We start from the raw sequence: 21,165 nt of genomic DNA on the forward strand, positions 1-21,165 counted from the left end.
CAAAAATGTGAGTGGACTTTTGTTTTACAAATGATTTTATGAAATTAAGTTTCATTATTTGATCTTGAAAAGGTTATTAGTGACTATGGCTTTCCAAGCATGATTAATTGGATTTAAATATTTTTATTTATATACTGCTATGTTTATAATGCAAAGGGCTTGGAAAGTAGGAATTGAGGTGATTATCGGATTGAATGGTTTGATTAGAAATGAAATTATAGTTTTTCAAGAAAGGCATGTATTTTATTTTAAACCACCATAGGTACCCAAGTTGCCTTCGGAATAATAAGATGCCTTCGAAATAATAAGTTGCCTTCGGAATATATGTCAGCGCGTTTGACAGTTGCCGCACGAGTCTAAGGGATATCAGGACCATGTGGAGCGAGGAATGCGGATCAGGGTGACTAAATGTCCCCTGAGTCATGTGAGGATTGCGGCTCGGTCGACTATGTGTTACCGAAGCTTGCGAGGGGAATTGACGGATAATGTGGGAATCAAACGCAAAATCATGGAATTGACGGATATTTTATGGGTACACCTAGGTGGAAAGGTTTTAATGTTTTACACTATCGAATGATTTTGATGACTTGTTTAAATGCATGACTATTTATATATGTATATAAATATGCATGCTTGAATCCAGTACGAATATAGAAAACTAAGATAATTGAATTTTCTAAATGTTTTAACAGTGGGGTTTGTATGTTGATATACTATTTTCCAAAACTTTATTTTTGTCCACTCACATTTTTTGAATGTTTTGCGCCCCCAAGCAATAGTCGTGTACCGGAGCGTCACCACTCTCCACTTATCCTCCCCGCTACGCACGATTTCTTTTGTAATTATACTTTTTCATTATAAATTCTGAATTAGTATTGCTCTGAAGAATTGCCCTAGGATTTTTGCAAGGCCTGATGCCGTTTAGTAGTGGTTGGATTGTCTGGATGGAAATTGATGCATGCTGACAGTTGGGGTTATAAACTGCTTTTCTACAGGTGAAAATGAGCAAATTAGAGGGAAGACTTTGCCAAATTTTCGGCAGAAGTCAAACTTGTAATAAAAATTGGATTTTCAATTAGAAGGGCAATTCGGTCATTTGTGCCCGGCACCCTCCAAGTGTCGGACACGCACAGGGTTTGGCTCGGATTCCAAAGTGGAATTTGGGTCGGGTCCTGTCAATTTGAGTTACAATGGCCTATTTTAGCATGACCCTATTTTATTCTCTCTTTTTCAATCAAAATTATGGGTTGTTTCATGGGCCAACTCATTTTTTTCCGTAGAATCGTAATTCAAATTGTTATTTAGGTCGCTACAGGTAAAATGATTTGAATTCGGATACAGAGTGGGGAGCACATCAGATCTAACCAACTTAGTTCATATGTTTTAGTTGTGGGATATAAGTTGTTGAGGCCAAATCATCTTCCAATATACTAAATAAAGAATTACCTAATTTGCTCGAAATTTAAGAAATCTGAAAGAGTAATAAACCAATATATGGAAATTAGAGAGCCAATTAACGAGGAACACTTGTGGAGGAGAAAGATGTGAACATGAGGAGCAGCAAACGTGAAGAAAGATATATGAAAATGAGAAGCAGATCGCACTGATCACGACTAGAGTCAAAAAATAAACTCATTATGCACCAAACCAAAGGCTGTTTGTGACATTCAAGTTGGTCATCATCCTCGTCGATTGCCCATCGCATGTCATTCAACAAAGGAAGATTATACTGGAATTTGGCAACATAATGACATTCATTGGACACATTCGTCATCAAGCATGCAATTTAGACACACATCGAGGGTCCATGATTAATTTACATATTTCACACACTTATTCAATCTAGACACACATCAAGCATGCAGTATTCTAAACCCTTTCAATAGTTGCTAGTCATACACGCACAAAACAACAAACAAACAAAAAAAAGGTAAGAGCTTGTCGTGTGAGTTTTAAAAAATTGTCACATAAACTTTGAAACATAACATAATTACACAACTTCGTGTTTCTTAAAACATCTTCGTAACCAAACTTATATTATACACAACGTTCAACTTCACAAAAACAATATTATTTTTATTGTTGTAACAAAACTTCTTTTTAAAAAAATCCAACGTGTTTACAATGCCCTATCATGAGTATGAATGAATAAATTAGGCCAAGGGACAAATATGCGTCGTTTCCTAATTAAAGTAAGAAGTGGATCTAAACTAATCAACTCATGATCCTAATCCTTGATACATTAATTTGGAACAGTAGGAATACTAGCAGTGTTAATCCCATCAAGAATCACAATAAGCGCCACGATGAATGCATAATCAATCCCAGGATACACTGTCACCATGAAATGGTCCTTTCCAAGCAACTCACTTTTAACTGTGCTTTTCTTACGCATCTGCAATGTTTTCCCACAACACATTACATCCCAGTCAGTCAGTACGCAGTAGATATGCTAGAAGTAATAAATGTTAATGTAGTTGATCATGATTCATAAACTTAATTAAAGTAATCTTACTTGGGCAACAATGGTGGAGTTGTCCCCAGCATATATGACGCAGGATTTTTCAGACCAACTTCCTTTGACCTTGAAGTCAGGTACCTTCTCTGTTGTGTTATGTGCTAAGAAAACATCTAATTTGGTCTTAAATTGGAGCATTGAAGATCTCTTAGCACTAAAAATCAAATCCGTGGATTTTTTGCTTTTCCCCCTAAAAACTTGCCATCTCTCATGTGCAGATATCAACTACACAAAAAGATACGAATAACTCAGTTAACTACAACAGAAATACGTAGTATAAACTACGATAAATATTATCTTACTTGATAGTGTGACAACTTATATTGTTGTCAAACTACGAATTTGGACTAATGATGAAGCAATCTTACTCTATAAACTCTAAGGTCCACAAACAAGCAGCTGGCTTAAAGTGCAAAAGCTAGATAACATGGTGTTATGGTGATTAACAAAGTTTTACCTTCTGTCTTAGAGTGATAATGGGATAACCAGCCGTGTCAAGTAAATGATCTCCTTTGACTTTCAAAATGATGTTGCCATTGACATCGGTGACTACAAAGCTGCCATCTGTTATGGTTAGAAGTTTTCTAACAATTGCAATATCCACGGGGTAGGGGCTGCAGAAGTGAGGGCTGACAACCGCAACGGCGCTAGCTTCTGGTTGTGTCATGGTATGAAATATGTCGCCGATGAGCACCTGTATTTTGATTTAGGTTTGGGAACGAAAGACAATAGTGTTTGGTGAATGGTGAATGGTGAGAGCGCGTATTCTTTTATGGGGAATAATTAATCAGTTTACTTTGGGTCCAAGCGAAAACGTGTTTCGTACCGTTTTCGTTTACAACAAAGCAAGTCCAACCAATACGTAGACTTTTAAGCAGCATTCTAAATCTAAAGGGGTCTCAAATGAAGGCTTGGTTTATTTCTTGTGCTCTTATCGTGTTTTAGACCGACATTTTAGTTCATGTCATTTGCCGTAGAGCTGTAACCCATAATTTAGCCCATAATTAAGAATGACATGTCGTTCCATGATGTACGACCCTAATGTTTGACTTTGCTTCTATTAATTAATCAATATTCTTAGAGCATATGATTCCGGATACAGAGCACGTCGTGTGTATGTAATCCACCAGATGAAGCCTCGAAGGTCCCATTATGTGATGTGTCAGCTTCCCTTGTCACAATCACGTGCTACGGACGGTGCTATCGCTTTGGAAAATTGAGGCCATTTAAGTAATTCACTCCCAACTATGCAGGGGCCTGGCATGAACTAACTGATGAAGCCTACATTCATCTAATGCCATTGAACTAGCTGATGAAACACATATACAATGTATCAATATATTCAAAATTAAGTTCTAAATAAAGTGATCTAAGTTTCAAATTTGTGGTGTGTTAGTTTAGTATATTATCGCCTTTCTTAATAAAAAAATGTTCTAGATGGTTTTTTTTTTTCTTCATCAATTAATATGTAAATTCTAATCGGGTGAAATTAAGGTATAAATAAACTGATCTAAGTTTCAAATTTAAAAGCTCACCTAATGAGGTCTTTCTCGGGCTTAGTCATCTTCAAACCACCCATCCTCTAGATCAACGTCCTTTGTATGTACCAACCTAGTATATTCCGTCTTACTTGCTATGCTGATGCTCGTGATCCCTTCTTGTTGGCATTTTCTTTAGCAGAACCACTGCTTTGAATTCGATAGCTTCGCTTGAACATATTAGTTAATGAAAATTTCACCAAAAAACAACAATTTCATTGTCTGTCGCGTTCGTTAGAGTTGAAATGAGCATGTGGTCTTAAGCTCTTCAGAATTAGTTCTTAAAGCCCAAGTGGTTTTTAGCAGGTGATTATTATGTGGCCTGTAATAAGTTACAGATAATGAGTTCCCCACCATTGTCGACAATTGCTCATATGGAAGCAAACCTCCTATTTGCTTTCAATTCAATGTGAGGTTTGAACTCAGGATATTGAAAACTGTGGAGAGAAAAGAAATAAAGTGCTCTATTGATTTGCACACTTCTCTCTATCCTAATCTTGTGTGGGCAAAATTGCACTATTTACCGAAAAAGTTAAAACCAACAAATAAAATAAAAAGAAACGAATTTACCAATAATCCATGACATAAAAAATTACAAAAGTATCTTCCATAAATTAAGTTGCTTTTACAAGTTAGACATTAGATAAAACTTAAAAGCCCGTGAACTTAAAACAGAAGCGTACCTTCAATTCAAATTCAACGTGCGAAGCCTGCCTTCAATCCTTGTCAGCATCTCTAGCTACAGAAAAGAGAGAAGATCACTTAATACTGCACATCTCAGTTGGAATTTAGGTGGAGTGTAATAAACTTGTACGCATAGAAAAATATATGCTAATGCCAAGAAAAATACCTTACTCCTTTGCAATACCAAAGTTTGCTGACATGCTGATAGAGAAGTCTCAAGCTACAAAGTTAATTAAGTCTGTTTCATGTGGGCTAAGCGCTCAGGCCCGATATCCAGGACGGACCACAACTTGGGCTAGACTTGCATCCTATTGTATGCTCATAAGCATTTCCGGTTACGGAAACCCTAAAATTAATTGAGTACACCTTATAATTTAAGTACACTCTAATATTTAAATCAAAATGTAAAGTTAACGAAGTACACCCTATTTAACTATCTAAAATACCTTTGGTACACCCTACTACACTCTATCACACAACACCAAATCCTTTTTCTTTCTTTTTTTGGTCAATAACACCAAATCCATTTGAGAATTGAGTTTATAACAATTTTGATAGATAGGGAGTCTACAGGCTGCAGTATTTAGAAGGACTTCAAGTTCATGATCATGCATGAGACAGAAGAGAAATGAATTTAGATGTATAATTCCTGGTAATGGGCATGATGTGATGTGCTTGATATCATATATAGATAGGTTTGGAGAACATACGTATCAGTGGTCTTTGTAGAATAATTGATTTTCTTTATGGGGCATTTTATTTTGTTGTCTTTGAGGAATGATAAATGAGATCCTTACATTCGGTATTATTTCCCCAATAAATTACCTATTTATTTTCTGGTTCAAATAGAATTTAAAATGGAACAATTTTTACCTTGGTAGTCCTACGTTTTGGAGGCTCTAGGCGAACATCCTAAATGGGGCCTTCTATTCTATATGTATATTTATGTGAATATTTTTTTGGTTTAGTTAAAAAAATATTATATGAACTCAAATTCACAATTGTAACATAAAAAAAACAATCAATTTACACAACAACTTTATATAGTGCATCAAAACATCACTTAAATATCTCTCACCTTACATCACTTATATATGCCCAGGCCTCCCCTACAGAAACATCTTATGATTGGTCCATTGCTGGTTGCTTTGATGCATTATACTGTAGTTGTCCTGAAGATGTTGTCAAGCTAACAGTTGCCGATTTAGTTGATCGAACTGATTCCATCCCTAACTGTCACCATGAAATGGTCCTTTCCAAGCAACCCACTCTTAACTGTGCACTTCTTACATTCCAGTTAGTACGCAGTTGATGCTAGAAGTAATAAATGTCAATGTCGTTGATCATGATTCATAAAATTAATTAAAGTAATCTTACTTGGGCAACAATGGTGAAGGAGTCCCCAGCATATATAACGCATGATTTTTCGGACCAACTTCCTTTGACTTTGAAGTCACACACATAAAGATAAGAATAAATTAGCTAACTACAACACAAGTAGTATAAACTGCGAGATAAATGTTCTCTTACTTGTGTGACAACTTATACGAATTTGGGCTATTGACTAAGCAGTCTTACTCTGCTTAAAGTGCAAAAGCTACACAAATAGATACATGTGGTTTTCTTAATAATAATAATAAATAAAAAAGTATTAAATGTGTTATGTTAATTAACAAAGTGTTACCTTCTGTCTTAGAGTGACAATTGGATAACCACCCGTGTCGAGTAAATGATCTCCTTTGACTTTCAAAATGATGTTGCCATTGACATCAGAGACTACATATAAAGCTGCCATGGGTTATGGTTAAAAGTTTTCTATCAATTGCAATATCCACCGGGTAGGGGCTGCAGAAGTGAGGGCTGATGACAGCAACGGCGGGTAAGAGAGATGTTGGATACCGATATGATTTTGGCGAAGGTGAGAGTGCTTGTGCTTTTATGGGAAATCACTTTTTACTTTTTTGGGGCCAAAACATGTTTCGTATACTATTGACCGAAATCAGAGCAACTCCACCCAATACAATATACATAGACTTTTAAGCAGCATTCTAAAATCTAAAGTCCACCCTGTTAGCGAGATCCTAACACCACGTGCCCACCATATTCTTTCCTTCTTAGCTTTTGGATTGTGTGACTCCAATTTTCCTGTTATCAAATACCACGTGCCCACCCTATTTTCCTCCTAGCTTTTTGACACGCGGCAAACATCTTAGTGAAAGGGTGGAGTTGATGGGAGAGAGGGTTTCGGAGGATCAGGGTTGGCTGGGTTGGATGTGTGGGGGGCATGGTGAAAGACGCCTGAAAGTTAACCCCAAGCGGGGATTAATCCCACCATTTGAGTGTGGGACACCTCTTGGTATTTACTAGAAAAAGACACCTACAAATTTTCATGATACAATTTAGAAAAAAGTTTAATGGGCCGGCTCATTTGCCGTAGAACCCTAACCCAAACGTAAACTGGGCCGTTGGTCTTTCCATCCAACAAAACAATGAAGAACGACATGTCGTTACATGATGTACGACATAAACGAGAGATTTTTTTTTTTTTGGGGGCAGAACGAAGGATTTGTTTGACATGGCTTTTGTTGTCGTTACTCCTTCTCCCACCATTTTCATTCGCTTCCATGCTGAAGGAGTTAAGAAATTGCAGAAATGGAAAGAGCCCCATGAGACCTTGATTTGAAACAAGTAGATGATCCACAATAATCTGAATTTCGAATTTTTCAAAAATGGTGAGAGCCTCTGCTCTAAAACCCAGCAGCAAATTTTTCCTGAGAAAACACAGGAAGTGGCCAGTCTCACCCCACAATACCAAATGGCACCAAACCTTCAATCAAAACCAGGCCTTTCAAAGCCTCAAAAAAACATCACCGCCTCAAAACCAACCCCAACATCTTCTCTCCACACTCATTTACTCCTTCAACAGCTATAACTGTGAACCAAACCCGGAAGCTTACAACTTTGTCCTCAAAACCCTGACCAAAACCTCCCAATTCAACGACATCGCTTCAGTTGTTGACCGCCTTCAATTCGTCGAGAAATTCAACACACCCGAATACATTTTCGCCCATCTCATTAGTTTCTATGGCCAAGCTAAGAGAACCCAGGACGCCATTGATCTTTTTTACAGGATTCCAAAGTTCAGGTGCGTCCCTTCTGCTCACTCGCTCAACTCCTTGCTGTATGTGCTTTGTGGGTCTAGGGAAGGTCTTAAAATGGTGCCTGAGATTTTGCTGAGGAGCCATATTATGAGCATCCGGCTCGAAGAATCGAGTTTTCAGATTTTAGTCAATTCTCTGTGTGGCATTGGGAAGGTTGGATTTGCTATTGAGATAATGAATTGTATGATCAGTTATGGGTATGGTTTGAATGTAAAGATGTGCTCTTTGATATTGTCATCACTCTGTGAACAAAAAGATTCATCAGGTTTTGAGGTGCTGGGTTTTGTAGAAGAAATGAAGAAACTTGGGTTTTGTCCTGGTATGATGGACTATTCAAATGTGATTAGGTATATGGTGAAACAGGGGAGGGGTTTGGATGCTTTGAATGTTTTGGTTAAGATGAAAGTGGAGGGAATTAAGCCTGACATTGTTTGCTTTACCATGGTCTTACATGGTGTCATTGCAGAAGGGGATTACGAGAACGCCGATGAGCTGTTTGATGAATTGCTTCTGTTGGGTTTGGTTCCTGATGTTTATACTTACAATGTGTATGTAAATGGATTGTGTAAGCAAAATAAGGTGAAAGATGGATTAAAGATGATTTCTTCCATGGAAGAGTTGGGGTGCAAGCCAAATTTGATTACTTATAACATTTTATTGAAGTGTTTATGCAATAATGGTGAGCTTAGTAGGGCCAGAGAGCTTGTGAGTGAGATGACATTAAAGGGTGTTAGGGTTAACTTGCAGACACATAGGATTATGCTGGATGGTCTGTTTGGCCAAGGAGATATTGATGAAGCTTGCATCTTTATGGAGGAAATGTTAGACAAGTTTCTCTGTCGTTTTTGTTCCAGCTTTGATGAGGTAATTTATGGGTTGTGCCGAAAGGGTTTGGTTTGTAAAGCAATGGACTTGCTGAAGAAAATGGTTGACAAGAATGTTGCGCCTGGAGCAAGGGCTTGGGAAGCACTACTTCTTAGCTCAGGATCTGAACCTGGTTTTGCAGAGACTACTTGGACTGATTTGGTGAACCCAATTAAGCTGCTGAAGCATTGACTTGCATATAGCATTTGTTACATTGTGATGTACAGAATCAACAGCTACAGTTGATTGACTTTACCTACCACAATGCAAAGCTGAAGCATAAATTGCTGCATCCATGTGCATTAGATTCGTTTTCGTCTAGTCTTTTGTTGAAGAGAGGCAATTTATTCTGACTCAGCATACTTGTACTTGTGCCGGCCATTTGTCCATTTGTTCGTCCTATTATGTTTGGCAGAAAATTGTATGTACCAACCTAGAATCTTTTGCTATGCTGATGCTCGTGATCCCTTCTTGTTGGCATTTTCTTTACCAGAACCACTGCTTCGAATTCGATAGCTTCACATGAACATATTAGTTGATGAAAATTTCACCAAAAAACAACAATTTCATTGTCTGTTGCGTTCGATACAGTTGAAATAAGCATGTGGTCTTAAGCTCTTCAGAATTAGCTATCCAGTAAATTGTGTTCCAATTTGTATTTTTTGATCCAGAGCTTGAACTGCTGGACAGCATGCTCTGTGTTGCACGTTTCTAAGACAGACCAACTATAAAAAAAACATATACTAAGAACACACAGTTATATGAGTATTGATTTATCATAAAGTGGTACTTCTTGTTCTTAAAGCCCAAGTGATTTTTAGTAGGTGATTATTATGTGGCCTGTAATAAGTTACAGATAATGAGTTCCCCGCCATTGTTGACAATTGCTTGTATGGAAGCAAACCTCCTATTTGCTTTCAATTTTTCAATGTGAGGTTTGAAGTCAAGATATTTACAACTGTTGAGATAAAAGAAATAAAGTGCTCTATTGATTTGCTCACTTCTCTCTATTCTAATCTTGTGTGGTCAAAACAGCACTATTTACCGAAAAAGTTAAAACCAACAAATAAAATATAAAAAAACGAATTTGCTGGCTTTACAGTTTTCCTGTGAAATCATTGAGGCATCCAAAGATCGCTGTTTGTATCCTTTTCAAAACATTAAAGTTTTGTCGGTGTGAAAAGGGCTGCTTCTTTGCAAGGGATAGCGAACTTTTCTACATTCACACTCTCATAAACTAATAAATCTGAAGTTAATCAGCTATTAAGCTCGATGAAAAGCTCATTAAGAAAGAGTTACCAATAATCCATGACATAAAAAATTACAAAAGTATCTTCCATAAATTAAGTTGCTTTTACAAGTTAAAAGTTTACGAGTACATCTGCTCTGTCTGAACAGTAGGCTCTTGATTATTGTGGAGGATTAAAGAGAAGTTAATTACGCAATTGGATAATTAATCGGATAAGAAACAGATTAAGGAGCTGTGGATGTACATGAGTTGCTTATCGTTGTCCTTCAGACGTGGATGAGAAAGAAGTGTCAGCAAGGAGGGAAAAGAGACAGACTTTTTTATGTTTCCTTGGTGGTGGTACCAAGTTGCCAATTCAATGTAAATGACCTTAGCATTCACCCATAACTGTTCTCACAAAACCATGCAGCATCTGCAGAAGCATCTCTTTGTTTTCTGACAACAAGAACAATAGGTTCCCAGATTTTTATTTCTAATTTTTAAGAAAAGAAGAAAAATATTACAGAAAACAAGAGGAAAAGATAAAGTGAGATTAGTGAGAACTGAGAAGGGTTAATAGTATTAGTAATCGCAATATTGGTGAACTATCATTGTTATATTAAATGATGTTCATAGCAATTATAGTGAGACCTTGGAAGGGTTGCTTTCTTTTCAAAAGCATTATGTATTTCCACAATAGGAAAGCTATGTTCCACATACTGGGGGGACAGATGAAAACTTAAAAAGCAGTTTCCCCTTTTGTCTATACAACTTTGAACGACTTTTAGAAAAAGGAGATTAAACAAAGAAGATCATGCTTATAGAAAGAAGAGTACACAATACAATGAGATTAATTACTGCATCATGGTTGAAATTTAAGATTCTTTAGTGTTAGAACATAAATATATAACAAGTTGCTAATCCTTCAAAAAAGAAAGAAAGTTGCTGATCTTATGATCATAAGATAATGGTTATCTGCCAAGAATTTTGTTGAAAAACTGTTGTGGCTCTATTTCAAAAGCTATGAATTCTGCAAAAACACATTGACTTTGCTTGATCTTTCTCCTTAACAATTAATCATCTTAGGGTCCGTTTGATAACCATTTCAATTTTAGTTTTTAGGGAGAATGGAAGTGAGAATGAGAGCAAAGATGAAATTGAGAGGGAAGATGAGAGGGGAGGATAGGAGAAATGAGTAACAAAAGTGAAAACAAAAACTAAAAACTGAAATCTATTTGAAATTGTTTTCACTTGCAAAAACTCTTCCCTCCCATTCTCCCATTCTCCCCTCTCATCCTCACTCCCATTCTCACTCTCATTTTCCTCTATACTCTAGCACAAAAAATGAAAACTAAAAACTAAAATTGAAATGGTTATCAAACAAACCCATGTAGTATTTTAATTTCTCTATCCCATGTGTTGAATGAAATCCCATTTTATTAAAATAGGAAAATATCAAGGCTGCAGCTATATTTATCTACTCAAACTAATGCTCAGAAAACAATTATGAATCATAACCTACCTGAGCTGGAGCAAACTCCTAGCATTTTGATCTGAACTGAATTCAATTTGTCTGCATGGTTCTGATCTATAAGCAATCTTCTTGGTATATTTTTCCAGAGGTAACAAATAAGGTGTAGTGGTCATGATGGGGAAGAGGGGCACATGAATAACTAACTCATCACTGGATATGAGATATAGAAACAAAAGCTTTCAGAGACTTGATTGATGGGCAGGTGAAATATTGAGAGTAATAATATATCTCTGTATATGCGCATGAGTTAGAAATGCACGTGCCCTGCTTCTCCATCTTGCTCAGCACACACCTTCAGTTTTCATATATGCCATAGCTAAGACTGTAGGAGCTAGAGCTAGAGCTCTACTCTCCTCACAAGAAGCTTAATCTAGAGAGAGAGAGAGAGAGAGAGAGAGAGGTAGAACAATGGTACTGAGGAAGAATGTGAGAAAGGGATCCTAAAACGGTGAGTTTGAGACACTCATCTGCACTTCGCTGTCCTGCTAGGCCACTCATTTATAACAAAACAGGCAAGTGAGGTGTGTTAAAGGTGGGCATGGAGAAATAAATTTTAATTTTTTCAAAAATAAAAATAAAAGATAAAAAAGAAACAGTGCTGCTGCAAGCTAGGTTTTAGTTGGGTGCGGGCCCCATGATGAGCTTGGAGTCCAAAGAACTTGTGACACTTGCAACAACAGGAGGACCACCCCCACCATATATCATGATCACTTAACCAATATCAGATACTACAATTTTAGTGTGGCATTAACAATTTGTCTAAATTATATTTATATGAGGCTGATGATACCCACCTGAACTTTATTTATCACCAGTGCATTTCCTTGGCAGTGCCCGGTACCGTAACTTTTCCTTTTGGCCCTGTGACAAATTTCTTAATGGGATGATCCCTACTGTCCATAAAACTTTCCATAATATTTATTTTTGTTTAATTAAAGAAAGATTTTGGAGTGTGTTTCTGTGTCTCAACTAGCTAAAATAAATATATCAGAGAAAAGCCCAAGTGAGAAAGTGTGTTTCTGTATCTCAACTAGCTCACTCCAGTCTTAATTGAATGAAACAGATGTTCAATTAGGAGAGAAACTATTATATTATTTTGAAGATCATGCATGTAGATATATATATTGGCTGGTTGCATTAATATAACAGCAAATCTGCCTGCCACACTTATAAGGTTACACCATACCAGATCCATGAACAGTAGTTGTTGTTGCTGCACAATGTGTTGCATGTCACGGGGATAGCATTGTTCTACTATTTCGAACTAATTACGTTCCGTCATGCATGATAACAATTCTACAAAATATAACGTAATTAGATAGAAATAGCAAAACAGTGTTATCCCCCTTGTGTTGAGTTCAAGCTTCAAGCTTCGCCGTAGAGAGGCTGCAGTGAGTGCATACATATCACATGCATCTTGCCTTTCATTCAACTACCACAGACAGGTCTACATCTGTCCCAATCTTGTATAGTCTTAATCAACTCCTCCAACTTCCAACACAAGCTATCTGATTAATTGTTCATCTGCTAATTAATTAGTTAGTTAGTTGAAGTACTGAAAATTAATTAGTGCTTAAACCCAGGAAGAATATTATGGAATTAGATAGAGGCATAGATAGTGAGAAATGGACATGAAATGTTACCATCCTCAGACCTACCCTACCATGGCCTTCACGAGGTTATTTGCAACAGCTAGTGCTGTTTTATTTTCAAGTCCGTCTCCCTGGGAGCTTGCTGCTTGCCACAGAACGTGCGTGTGTCTTATTCGTCTTCAACATCAATATTTGTATCTGTCTCAAATTCTGAGACAAATTCGCTTCCAATAGAACCAATACAAGATGCAGAACATGAAGATGGTAAGATCAGGATCCTCTGCTCAATCTGAATGGCCCTTTTTTATTTATGAAAATCTGAAGGAACCTTTTGATTTCTTTCTTGCTGTCAAATTAGGTCGAGAGTAATGTATAAAAACTTCATGATTGTAGTTATTGTCGATTTTACTAGACCCACTTCAACTTCCCATCAAGTTTGCTCCGAAGTCTCTTTCCAAGTGCACTTCCCTATGCTAAGTCAGCTAGATGCTTCTCAAGTCTTAAAACAGACGGACAGAATTAATAGTTTTCTTCTTTTTTTCTGGGATTAAGCTACAAAATAATCCTTGGCTTAATAACTTCAAACCCTCCACACTGTTACAAAACTAGGCACTGCACTGCCCCATCTGCAGCTTTCTTTTTTTTTTCCCCTTCGTTTTCTGCTTAATTACCATACTCTTGCCATAACGTGGACCATACGTGTGGGGGTAAGGATTATGACTCTGCGAGAGAGAGAGATTCGTGAGTAGACATCCATGTTCACTTCACAGGATTGTGGAAATCTTGAGCAACCTATAAGAAAACGAACAAAACCAATACCCAATCTGTATACCAAAGCATGGTCCAAGTAAAAAGGCAATGCCTAAATAGGTAGATACAAAACTTATTCACATTTCTCTGCTTTTTCATTTCTAGCTAGCTAGCACCCAAATAATTGTTTGGTTTACATAATTTTTTTGGGTGAGATTTCTTGTAGACCGTGATCAAGGAAAAGAGAAAAGTGGAAAAGATTAGATGAAGATGGGATATAGCACACATTGTGCCTCAACTATATCAAGTTTGAAAACGGATGGCGAAACACATGTAGATTATTGTTAGTCGTCGATGTATATGTATAATGTATTCCACAAAGCTGTTTAAACCAAACATGGTAAGACATGTAGCAAGTGAATGTGCGCCAGCCTGCATGCAAACATTGAAAATACTGTTATGTTATAACAAAGGCTGGTGAATGTTGGCATTATATTAATTGATCACATTGTTATGCTTAACAAAAATGATTAATTAAACAGATTGTTATTGGTCTAACCATATAGCAATTACTTTACCGATGGATGATAGTTGGTTGCTTAACAGTATTTTGGATCTTTTGAATAAAAAACAATAAGTTAATGATATTTTTGAATCTTATCAACACAAAAAATATGAATATAAAATGTTGGAAGCGGCCCATTGACCTGGCATTCCACTCCACTTAAGCATTGATAGAGATGTGAGTAGTAGAGACAAAATCTAAACAAATAAAAATAAGATTTAAAGAAATGGAAAAAGCTGAGGCGGTAAGATATATTTTGGAATGTCTTTTGGGAATTAGGGATTATAAAATCTCAGAGATGTCAATTCTGTAAGCTATACTTGACATCACATGCCAAAAGAAATATTAATTTATGATTAACAAACTGTAAATTAAGTTTTTGAGTTAGTGGTTAGTGAGGTGGTTCTCAGCGAAAGGTAGGAGGAGACAAGTATGGAAGTAGGTAAAGGCTGCCATTTCACACTCTAGTCACGTAATGGACATATCACTTACAACCACTGGCACACTATCCCTTACAGTGGACAAAAATTAATATTAATTCTTTGATTTACTTAATCAACAAAAATTATCAAAAAAAATTGGAGGTAAATAAACATATTTTTTTGTGAGACCTAACATCATCTCATATATATCCACTTCTAGAAGAGTGCTTAATATTTATTTCTTTACAACTATTATTTATATTTAAAATCATGTCATTTACTTACATACTCCAAATTAGAGTTCCATTACCTACCTGTTTAAATTTTCATTCACCAACTGGTTAATTAATAATTAGTGTCTCTTTGTCGATTAAAGTTGGTTGAATTGGTAAAGATTGTTCTCTTTTCTATCAAGGCCTAAGTTTGAGTCCTCCTGTCGACAATCCCTCTTAGTAAGTAATTTGTAAAAACTAAAAAATGGGTTAAGACCCCCTCTATAAGTCCTCAAAAAGGCCTCAGTACGTATACCCTGGCCTTGGAATGTGTAGCCTCCCTTTCCCCTAAACGTTTTTTAACCAAAAAATAATTAATGTCTCTTTAGCACTTCCTTATATTTATATGTTTTAGTGTGTGCATAATTATTTGTCTTTGTCTCACAACTTGGCCAGTCAACATTCAACAGGTGATGGAGCATCATAATAATCAAAGATTTAGTGATAAAGTTCCCAATTATAAACTTTCATCTTTTTTTTTCTTCTTTTGAGATGTAGTAAATTTTTATTAAAATTGTCAATGGTTATAGACTCAAGGGAACAAACTCATTATTTTGCAACTAATTGAAGAAGCTAACCTGATTATGCACACAACATATGTCTTGGACCAAAAGAAGATATTAAAAATTGTCTTGGTCATGTGGCAATTTACTCATGAGTCATATACTATCAAATTATGTACATAAAGAAAGAACACACCCTTAATTAATATGTTGTTAAATGATTAAGAATTATCCTTGCGCCAAACGAAGATATTAAAAATTGTAATTTGAGACTGGGTCATTCGTGTTATCAGCCCTAAAATCTGCACATAACTTTATTGACTCTCCAAGATTGCATAAGGCATCGTCATGGTGGCGCAACATTTACGCATTAACTCTTTTAGTATCATTATGGTTAATTTTCAGCTGTTGATGTATGTAAAATTCCATGGCTCGAACTATATTCTTGCATGCACAGAGGATTGTTGCTTATATGGTTTGAATCTTTCTGGGTTAGAAGTTTGACGAGGAGCGCCACTAATTCAATTGTGAGTGACAAGCATGATATGATGACTATATTTGTCTAATCAAGTGGAAAAGCAGGAACGAATATCCATGATCTTCTTTTTTGGTGGGTACAAATGGGTCTTCACTCAAATGATCTAGGATTTGTCACATAATTATGTAATAGATGACCTCATTTTGAAGCCTATTATTGTATTATTTTATCATGCAAATTTGATGTGTTTTTCATAATTATCACCAAAATTAATTGTCACACCACAATAGGATAAACATCTCACCAACCTTTTTTTTTTTTTCTCAAACAATGATAGCTAATCCTATGACATCTGTCCTTTCACTCAAATTGTTGATGTAGATGAATCAAATTAGCAGAGGTTTATGGATGGGAACCGTTCACGTTCCAAACATGATTTTTGAGGGCTCTTCAATCCAGTCAATTATCTCATACACTCTTAAAGTTCAATATTGTGATTAGCATGATTTTCAGCCGTTGATGCCGTTGAGAAAACTAAATTGTTATGTGTTAGTTTTCTTAGTTTTATGCATATGAAAAATGACGTTTCTGTGTAAAAGTAATAAACGGAGAATAAGGAATTCAAACTTTGGGTTTTTTTTTTCCCAAACAAAACAAATAAATATCACTAAGTCAAAAGTGAGTTGATTTCTTCACATTCTTTGAACACATGTGATGCAAGAACAAATCGAGGGTGTGTGGAATGTGAAGCAACCAAATACACCAAATAAGAGGCAAGAAATTACACTTAGAGAGAGAGAGCATCTCTCGCACTTTTTAACTGTTTTCAGAAGGTGCACAAGACCAAAATAGAGATGATAGGAAAACGAGTTAAGAAAAGTCCACTTACATCAAAGAAGAACCCTAAGACGAAATGAGGGTGAGACGAAAATAAGGGTCGATGAAGAAAAGTTATTAGCTTACACGAAAGAAGAAACATAGGAGGACCAACCAAAAGCAGTCACTTTCCAAACCCCTTCAAATGCCCACGTTGGATATCTTTCATAAAAAGCTAGCTAGCCTTGTATGACTTGGATATATCGAATTATTTGCAAAGAGAATTAACCTAAGCAACAACAACAAAAAGCATGCAAATTGGCCTTCAATGTAGTCATTTAAAGTGGTCCCTTCGTCCTAAGATTTCCAATAATTGAGGTTGTTAGAGAAGCAACATGCATGAGCTAGCTAGCATATTTTTGTGGTAGCTTACAACTCAGAAGATTGAAGTGATATATCTGATAGTTACAGGGAAAACGAAAGCAGCCATGTTTGGTATAACGACAATGGAAATCCCAAGTGCTAGCTAAAGATCGTTAATCAGGGTTTTAATTGGATATTGATGTTTCATAAAGACGTGCATGGCCATACTTAATTGACAGGAAATTATTAGTACAATGTATATGAACTCCCACTTTGATGATATGTCAATGCGCAATTCCTTTAATAGTGAGTGATTCATTTTTCTTTTAAATGGTGGTTACGGATATTCAACCCAATCTGTTAAAAACCCTAGCCTCCCACCCTTCAACGCCGCACGGGGGAGGTGGCCTCTGCCTCTCCTCCCTTAACCCCCCATCTCGCCCCTATTTTTCTCCTTTCTCTTTCCTCTCAACCCCTCTCTCTTTTTGTATCCCCTTTTTTTTCTTCTCCTCTTTTCTTCCCTTTTTTTTTCCCATGGATCTTGGTTTTGTTTTTTGTTTTTGTTGTTTCTAGCCAGGGACGGACCCAGGATTTCAAAATAGGATGGGCTAAATTTACCTTGTATACAAACCTATTAAGTCCATCTCTAATGCTAGATAACTCAAACCCAAAATTTTCCCCTCTAAAATAGAACAATTCATGTATATCTCATACTCAAATAATTTTTCAAAATTCTTTTTTATGTTAATTTTACAATATTAAACAAAAAATTATTACAATTTTAAAGTTGAGGAATGGGGTGTGGTTTTAATTTAAACATAAATTTAACGGGGAAGTGTGGTTTTTAATGTTAATTGTTTCTGTATGTGAAGATTTTTGGTTTGTTTTTATTTATGTGAAGTGTTAAATGTTAATAAAATTGGGAAAGTGTGGGGTAATATGGGGTGGATTAAAAAGGGCAGGTGCCCTCACACGCAACTCCACCTAGTCAATGCACTAAATCTGTCAGTTGGGGTCCATTTACATGGGTTGATTGGAACTTGGGGAGGTGTGCTGGGTTTGCTATTTTACACTAGAAAAAAAAATATATTTTGCCTGGGCTATAGCCCAGGTTAGACAAAGGAATGGTCCGTCCCTGTTTCTAGCTGTAGGTTTGGTTGCATGTTTTTTTGGTTTGGATGTTTTTTGCTTGGCTATAATAAGAGTTACCGGTGGTGCTATCTATTCCATCAGAGGCGGCGGCGGCGTCGATGTCAGTAGAGGTAGTAACTGTTACTATGTTGGTTTGTATGTAATGTGGAAGCAAACACCGTGAAACATCATTGTCGCCATGATTTAGTTGCTGCTTTTGGCCCATATATACAGGATTTTGGCTCTAGTTTAGTGTTTGAAGTTACAATAATGAAAGTTACCGGTTTGTGTGGGTTGGGGTTTAGCCGATGTGGCACTAAGGGTTTAGCCGGTATTTGGTTGCCAAAGAGGAAGTGCACTGGTAGACCCATAAATTTTTCAACAGAGGTGCAATTTTTAAAGGTGCAAGACTTTATCGATGACTAAGTTTTTATAAAGACTTGGAATTCTCTCTCAAAAAAAAAAAAAGACTGGTGTGGACAAAAAAAAAAAAGATATGAATATGATGTTTTATAAATACTTTTTTTTTAAAATTTAGCTAAGATGTTTTGTAAAGAGTTGGATGATTTCTCTCTTAAAAAATAGAAAAAGACTTGGTTTGGTGGGGACGGAAAAAATCTCTCAAAAGATCATATTTTTTTTATAGCAGCAAGGGAGGTTTAGTTTCTTAACTTTCCTCTCTTCCGTGTACAATAAGGACATCAACTTCATCTTCTCCAATGGGTATGTTCTTTCTTGGGTGGAACTTTATCTGCCCCCATTTTCCACAAAAATAAGAAAAAATGCCAAGCAAAACCCTCTCCTCCAAAACCCCACTCACACTTATCTTTCTCACCCTTCACTCTTCTTCACCAACCCACCATATTTCTCTTTGGCACCAAGCCAAATTTTTTTTCCTCGGCAGCGGGTTGTTTCTTCTACTCCGTGTACAATAAGGACACTATTTTTTTTCCCCTGATCCAAAATGACGTCGTTTTGGCCATGAGGTTTTTTTTTTTAAAGAGAGAAGCGCAACATGCTCGCAGCGCACAACAACAAAGGAAGAGTCAATTCGCTAAGGCCTTTTGTCAAACAAATGGATTGTACCAAAAGAATGAGCACAAGTGCAAATTTCTGGCATCTACAAGGATTTTTCCAGCGAATGAAGGTGCAACTGCACCTCCTTGCGCATCTGTAGGTCCGCCAGATGTGGAACGGTGTTGCTGTTTCTTGTTTTAAGTCTATTACTCATTAAGAGTTTGATGTACTTTTTATTTTAACTCTCAGGAACTCTTTAGGAATATGCCATGTTTTGTATTCTAGTTTTCGTCTACAATACAAATATGCCATTTCTGCCATTGCACGGTGGAGATATATTGTTAGTCTGAGTACGAGTCCTTAGAGATGTTGAATAAGGGGGTTGAGTATTTGTTGGTTTAGGCGTAATTCTCTCTAAGATTAAATCAACTTGTTGTTGTGTTTGTGCATTGGAAATTTTGTACCCATTTTGGCTCTTTTGTGACTTTGTACTATGATATATTTCATCAATAATTACTATCGCTTTTTATCAACAAAAGTGAGTGATTCAAATATGACATTATTCATTTGGTAATGGTATTGGTGGTCCAAGTGGACTAGTCATTAGTCAAAGATTTGTGAAAGATTTTGATGTGGATTAGACGATTTGCTCATGTCTGTATCATGTCTTGTTGCACTAAAATTCGAATATTTCTCTACATAAATTAGAGTAGTTAAGAATAATGTTTTGATAAAGAGGGGATGGGGGCAAGGAGTGGTGGTGAGAGAGAGGACAAGTATGAGGGGAGTTTTAAAATAAATTTTAGTTGAGTGTATTTAAAGAGAGTGGTGATGGTCAAATGAGATTACACAAATTTCAAAAACAAAAAAATACAAGGGTTTTGTTTTTACTTTTATAGAGGACAAAAAATAGAGGGTTTGTCGAGCGGGATTATTACAGTGGTTGTAGTTCTCCTCTTTCCCTCTTGCTTGGCATCTAGGATTTCTTACCTCCCAATATAATTTAAAAAAAAATAGAGGATTTAATTAGAACCATCCTAAATAGGGTCAAAGAATGTAATTGAACAAAAAAATTAATATTTTACTTTTGTGTAAATAACATTTAAATGGGATTATATGATGATCCAAAAAATTATGAAATTGTAATAATAGCCAGTGACCTGGCCTAGGCCACAGTATTCATTCTAGCAATCATGTGCTCTGTTAAACTGGGCCAATCTTGCGTAAAAGAATCACCAAACCTGATCTCTGCCAATCATTTATTGATGTTGAGATCCAGAAAGTTGGTGGGTTAAGTGAAGAAAACTAGTCTCATAAAAATCTGATTAAGCCTAAAGAAAAGTTGGGCCGACTTTTTTGGGCTTGGGCTATGCTGTGTTACTCTCTTTTCTTCCTTTTTTGGTCAAACCTTTTTTTTCTTGGTTAACTTTTCTAGAGCATGTTTTATTTAACTTCAAACTTTTTATACATACCCAAATAGCATGCTATACAATTTTTGGGAGGCAAGAAACACTAGCGAATAGCTATTGTAGGTATCTTCGGAGGTTTCGAACCTGAGACCGTATAAGAGCAACCGTGCCTGATTATTCCAACTAACCCTTTGGTTTTATTTAACTTTAACTTCAAGCAATGACTTTTTTGGATTCACTATCATATCCATATCCATTAGCAAAATCCTCCTCAATCCACCACTCTTGGACTTTTCTTGTGGGAGTGGAATAATTAGATT

General features: G+C 36.3%; 2 protein-coding genes and 1 long non-coding RNA gene across 3 annotated transcripts; 1 reads left to right on the forward strand and 2 right to left on the reverse strand.

Moving 5' to 3' along the window:
• Positions 1–2,003: 2,003 nt before the first annotated feature.
• Positions 2,004–3,325, reverse strand: LOC110767320 (protein LURP-one-related 15-like). The gene is made up of 3 exons (XM_021970827.2): positions 2,976–3,325; positions 2,516–2,743; positions 2,004–2,395 (listed from the first exon to the last, which is right to left on the reverse strand). Exons 1-3 carry the CDS (start codon positions 3,183–3,185, stop codon positions 2,243–2,245), a joined length of 591 nt encoding a protein of 196 aa, XP_021826519.1. The 5' UTR covers positions 3,186–3,325; the 3' UTR covers positions 2,004–2,242.
• A 3,989-nt stretch (positions 3,326–7,314) lies between these two features.
• LOC110767263 (Pentatricopeptide repeat (PPR) superfamily protein) lies at positions 7,315–9,122 on the forward strand. The gene has a single exon (XM_021970756.2). The coding sequence runs from the start codon at positions 7,470–7,472 to the stop codon at positions 8,955–8,957; it is 1,488 nt and encodes a 495-aa protein (XP_021826448.2). The 5' UTR covers positions 7,315–7,469; the 3' UTR covers positions 8,958–9,122.
• Positions 9,123–9,726: 604 nt separating this feature from the next.
• Positions 9,727–12,111, reverse strand: LOC110767270 (uncharacterized). Its single transcript, XR_002528289.2, has 2 exons — positions 11,516–12,111; positions 9,727–10,449 (listed from the first exon to the last, which is right to left on the reverse strand). It is a non-coding gene; the product is annotated as an uncharacterized LOC110767270 (long non-coding RNA).
• Between the last annotated feature and the right edge of the window lie 9,054 nt (positions 12,112–21,165).

This window comes from Prunus avium, chromosome 6, assembly GCF_965620075.1.
Source record: "Prunus avium chromosome 6, drPruAviu1.hap1.1, whole genome shotgun sequence".
Lineage (NCBI taxonomy): Eukaryota > Viridiplantae > Streptophyta > Magnoliopsida > Rosales > Rosaceae > Prunus > Prunus avium.

Excerpts from the sequence above, each read along its gene's own strand:
- LOC110767320 (XM_021970827.2), bottom strand. The coding sequence starts at position 3,185 with ATGACACAACCAGAAGCTAGCGCCGTTGCGGTTGTCAGCCCTCACTTC. Across the intron at positions 2,744-2,975 it reads TTATCACTCTAAGACAGAAG|TTGATATCTGCACATGAGAG; the intron begins GTAAAACTTTGT and ends CTTTTTGTGTAG. Across the intron at positions 2,396-2,515 it reads ACTCCACCATTGTTGCCCAA|ATGCGTAAGAAAAGCACAGT; the intron begins GTAAGATTACTT and ends AAAACATTGCAG.
- LOC110767263 (XM_021970756.2), top strand. The coding sequence starts at position 7,470 with ATGGTGAGAGCCTCTGCTCTAAAACCCAGCAGCAAATTTTTCCTGAGA.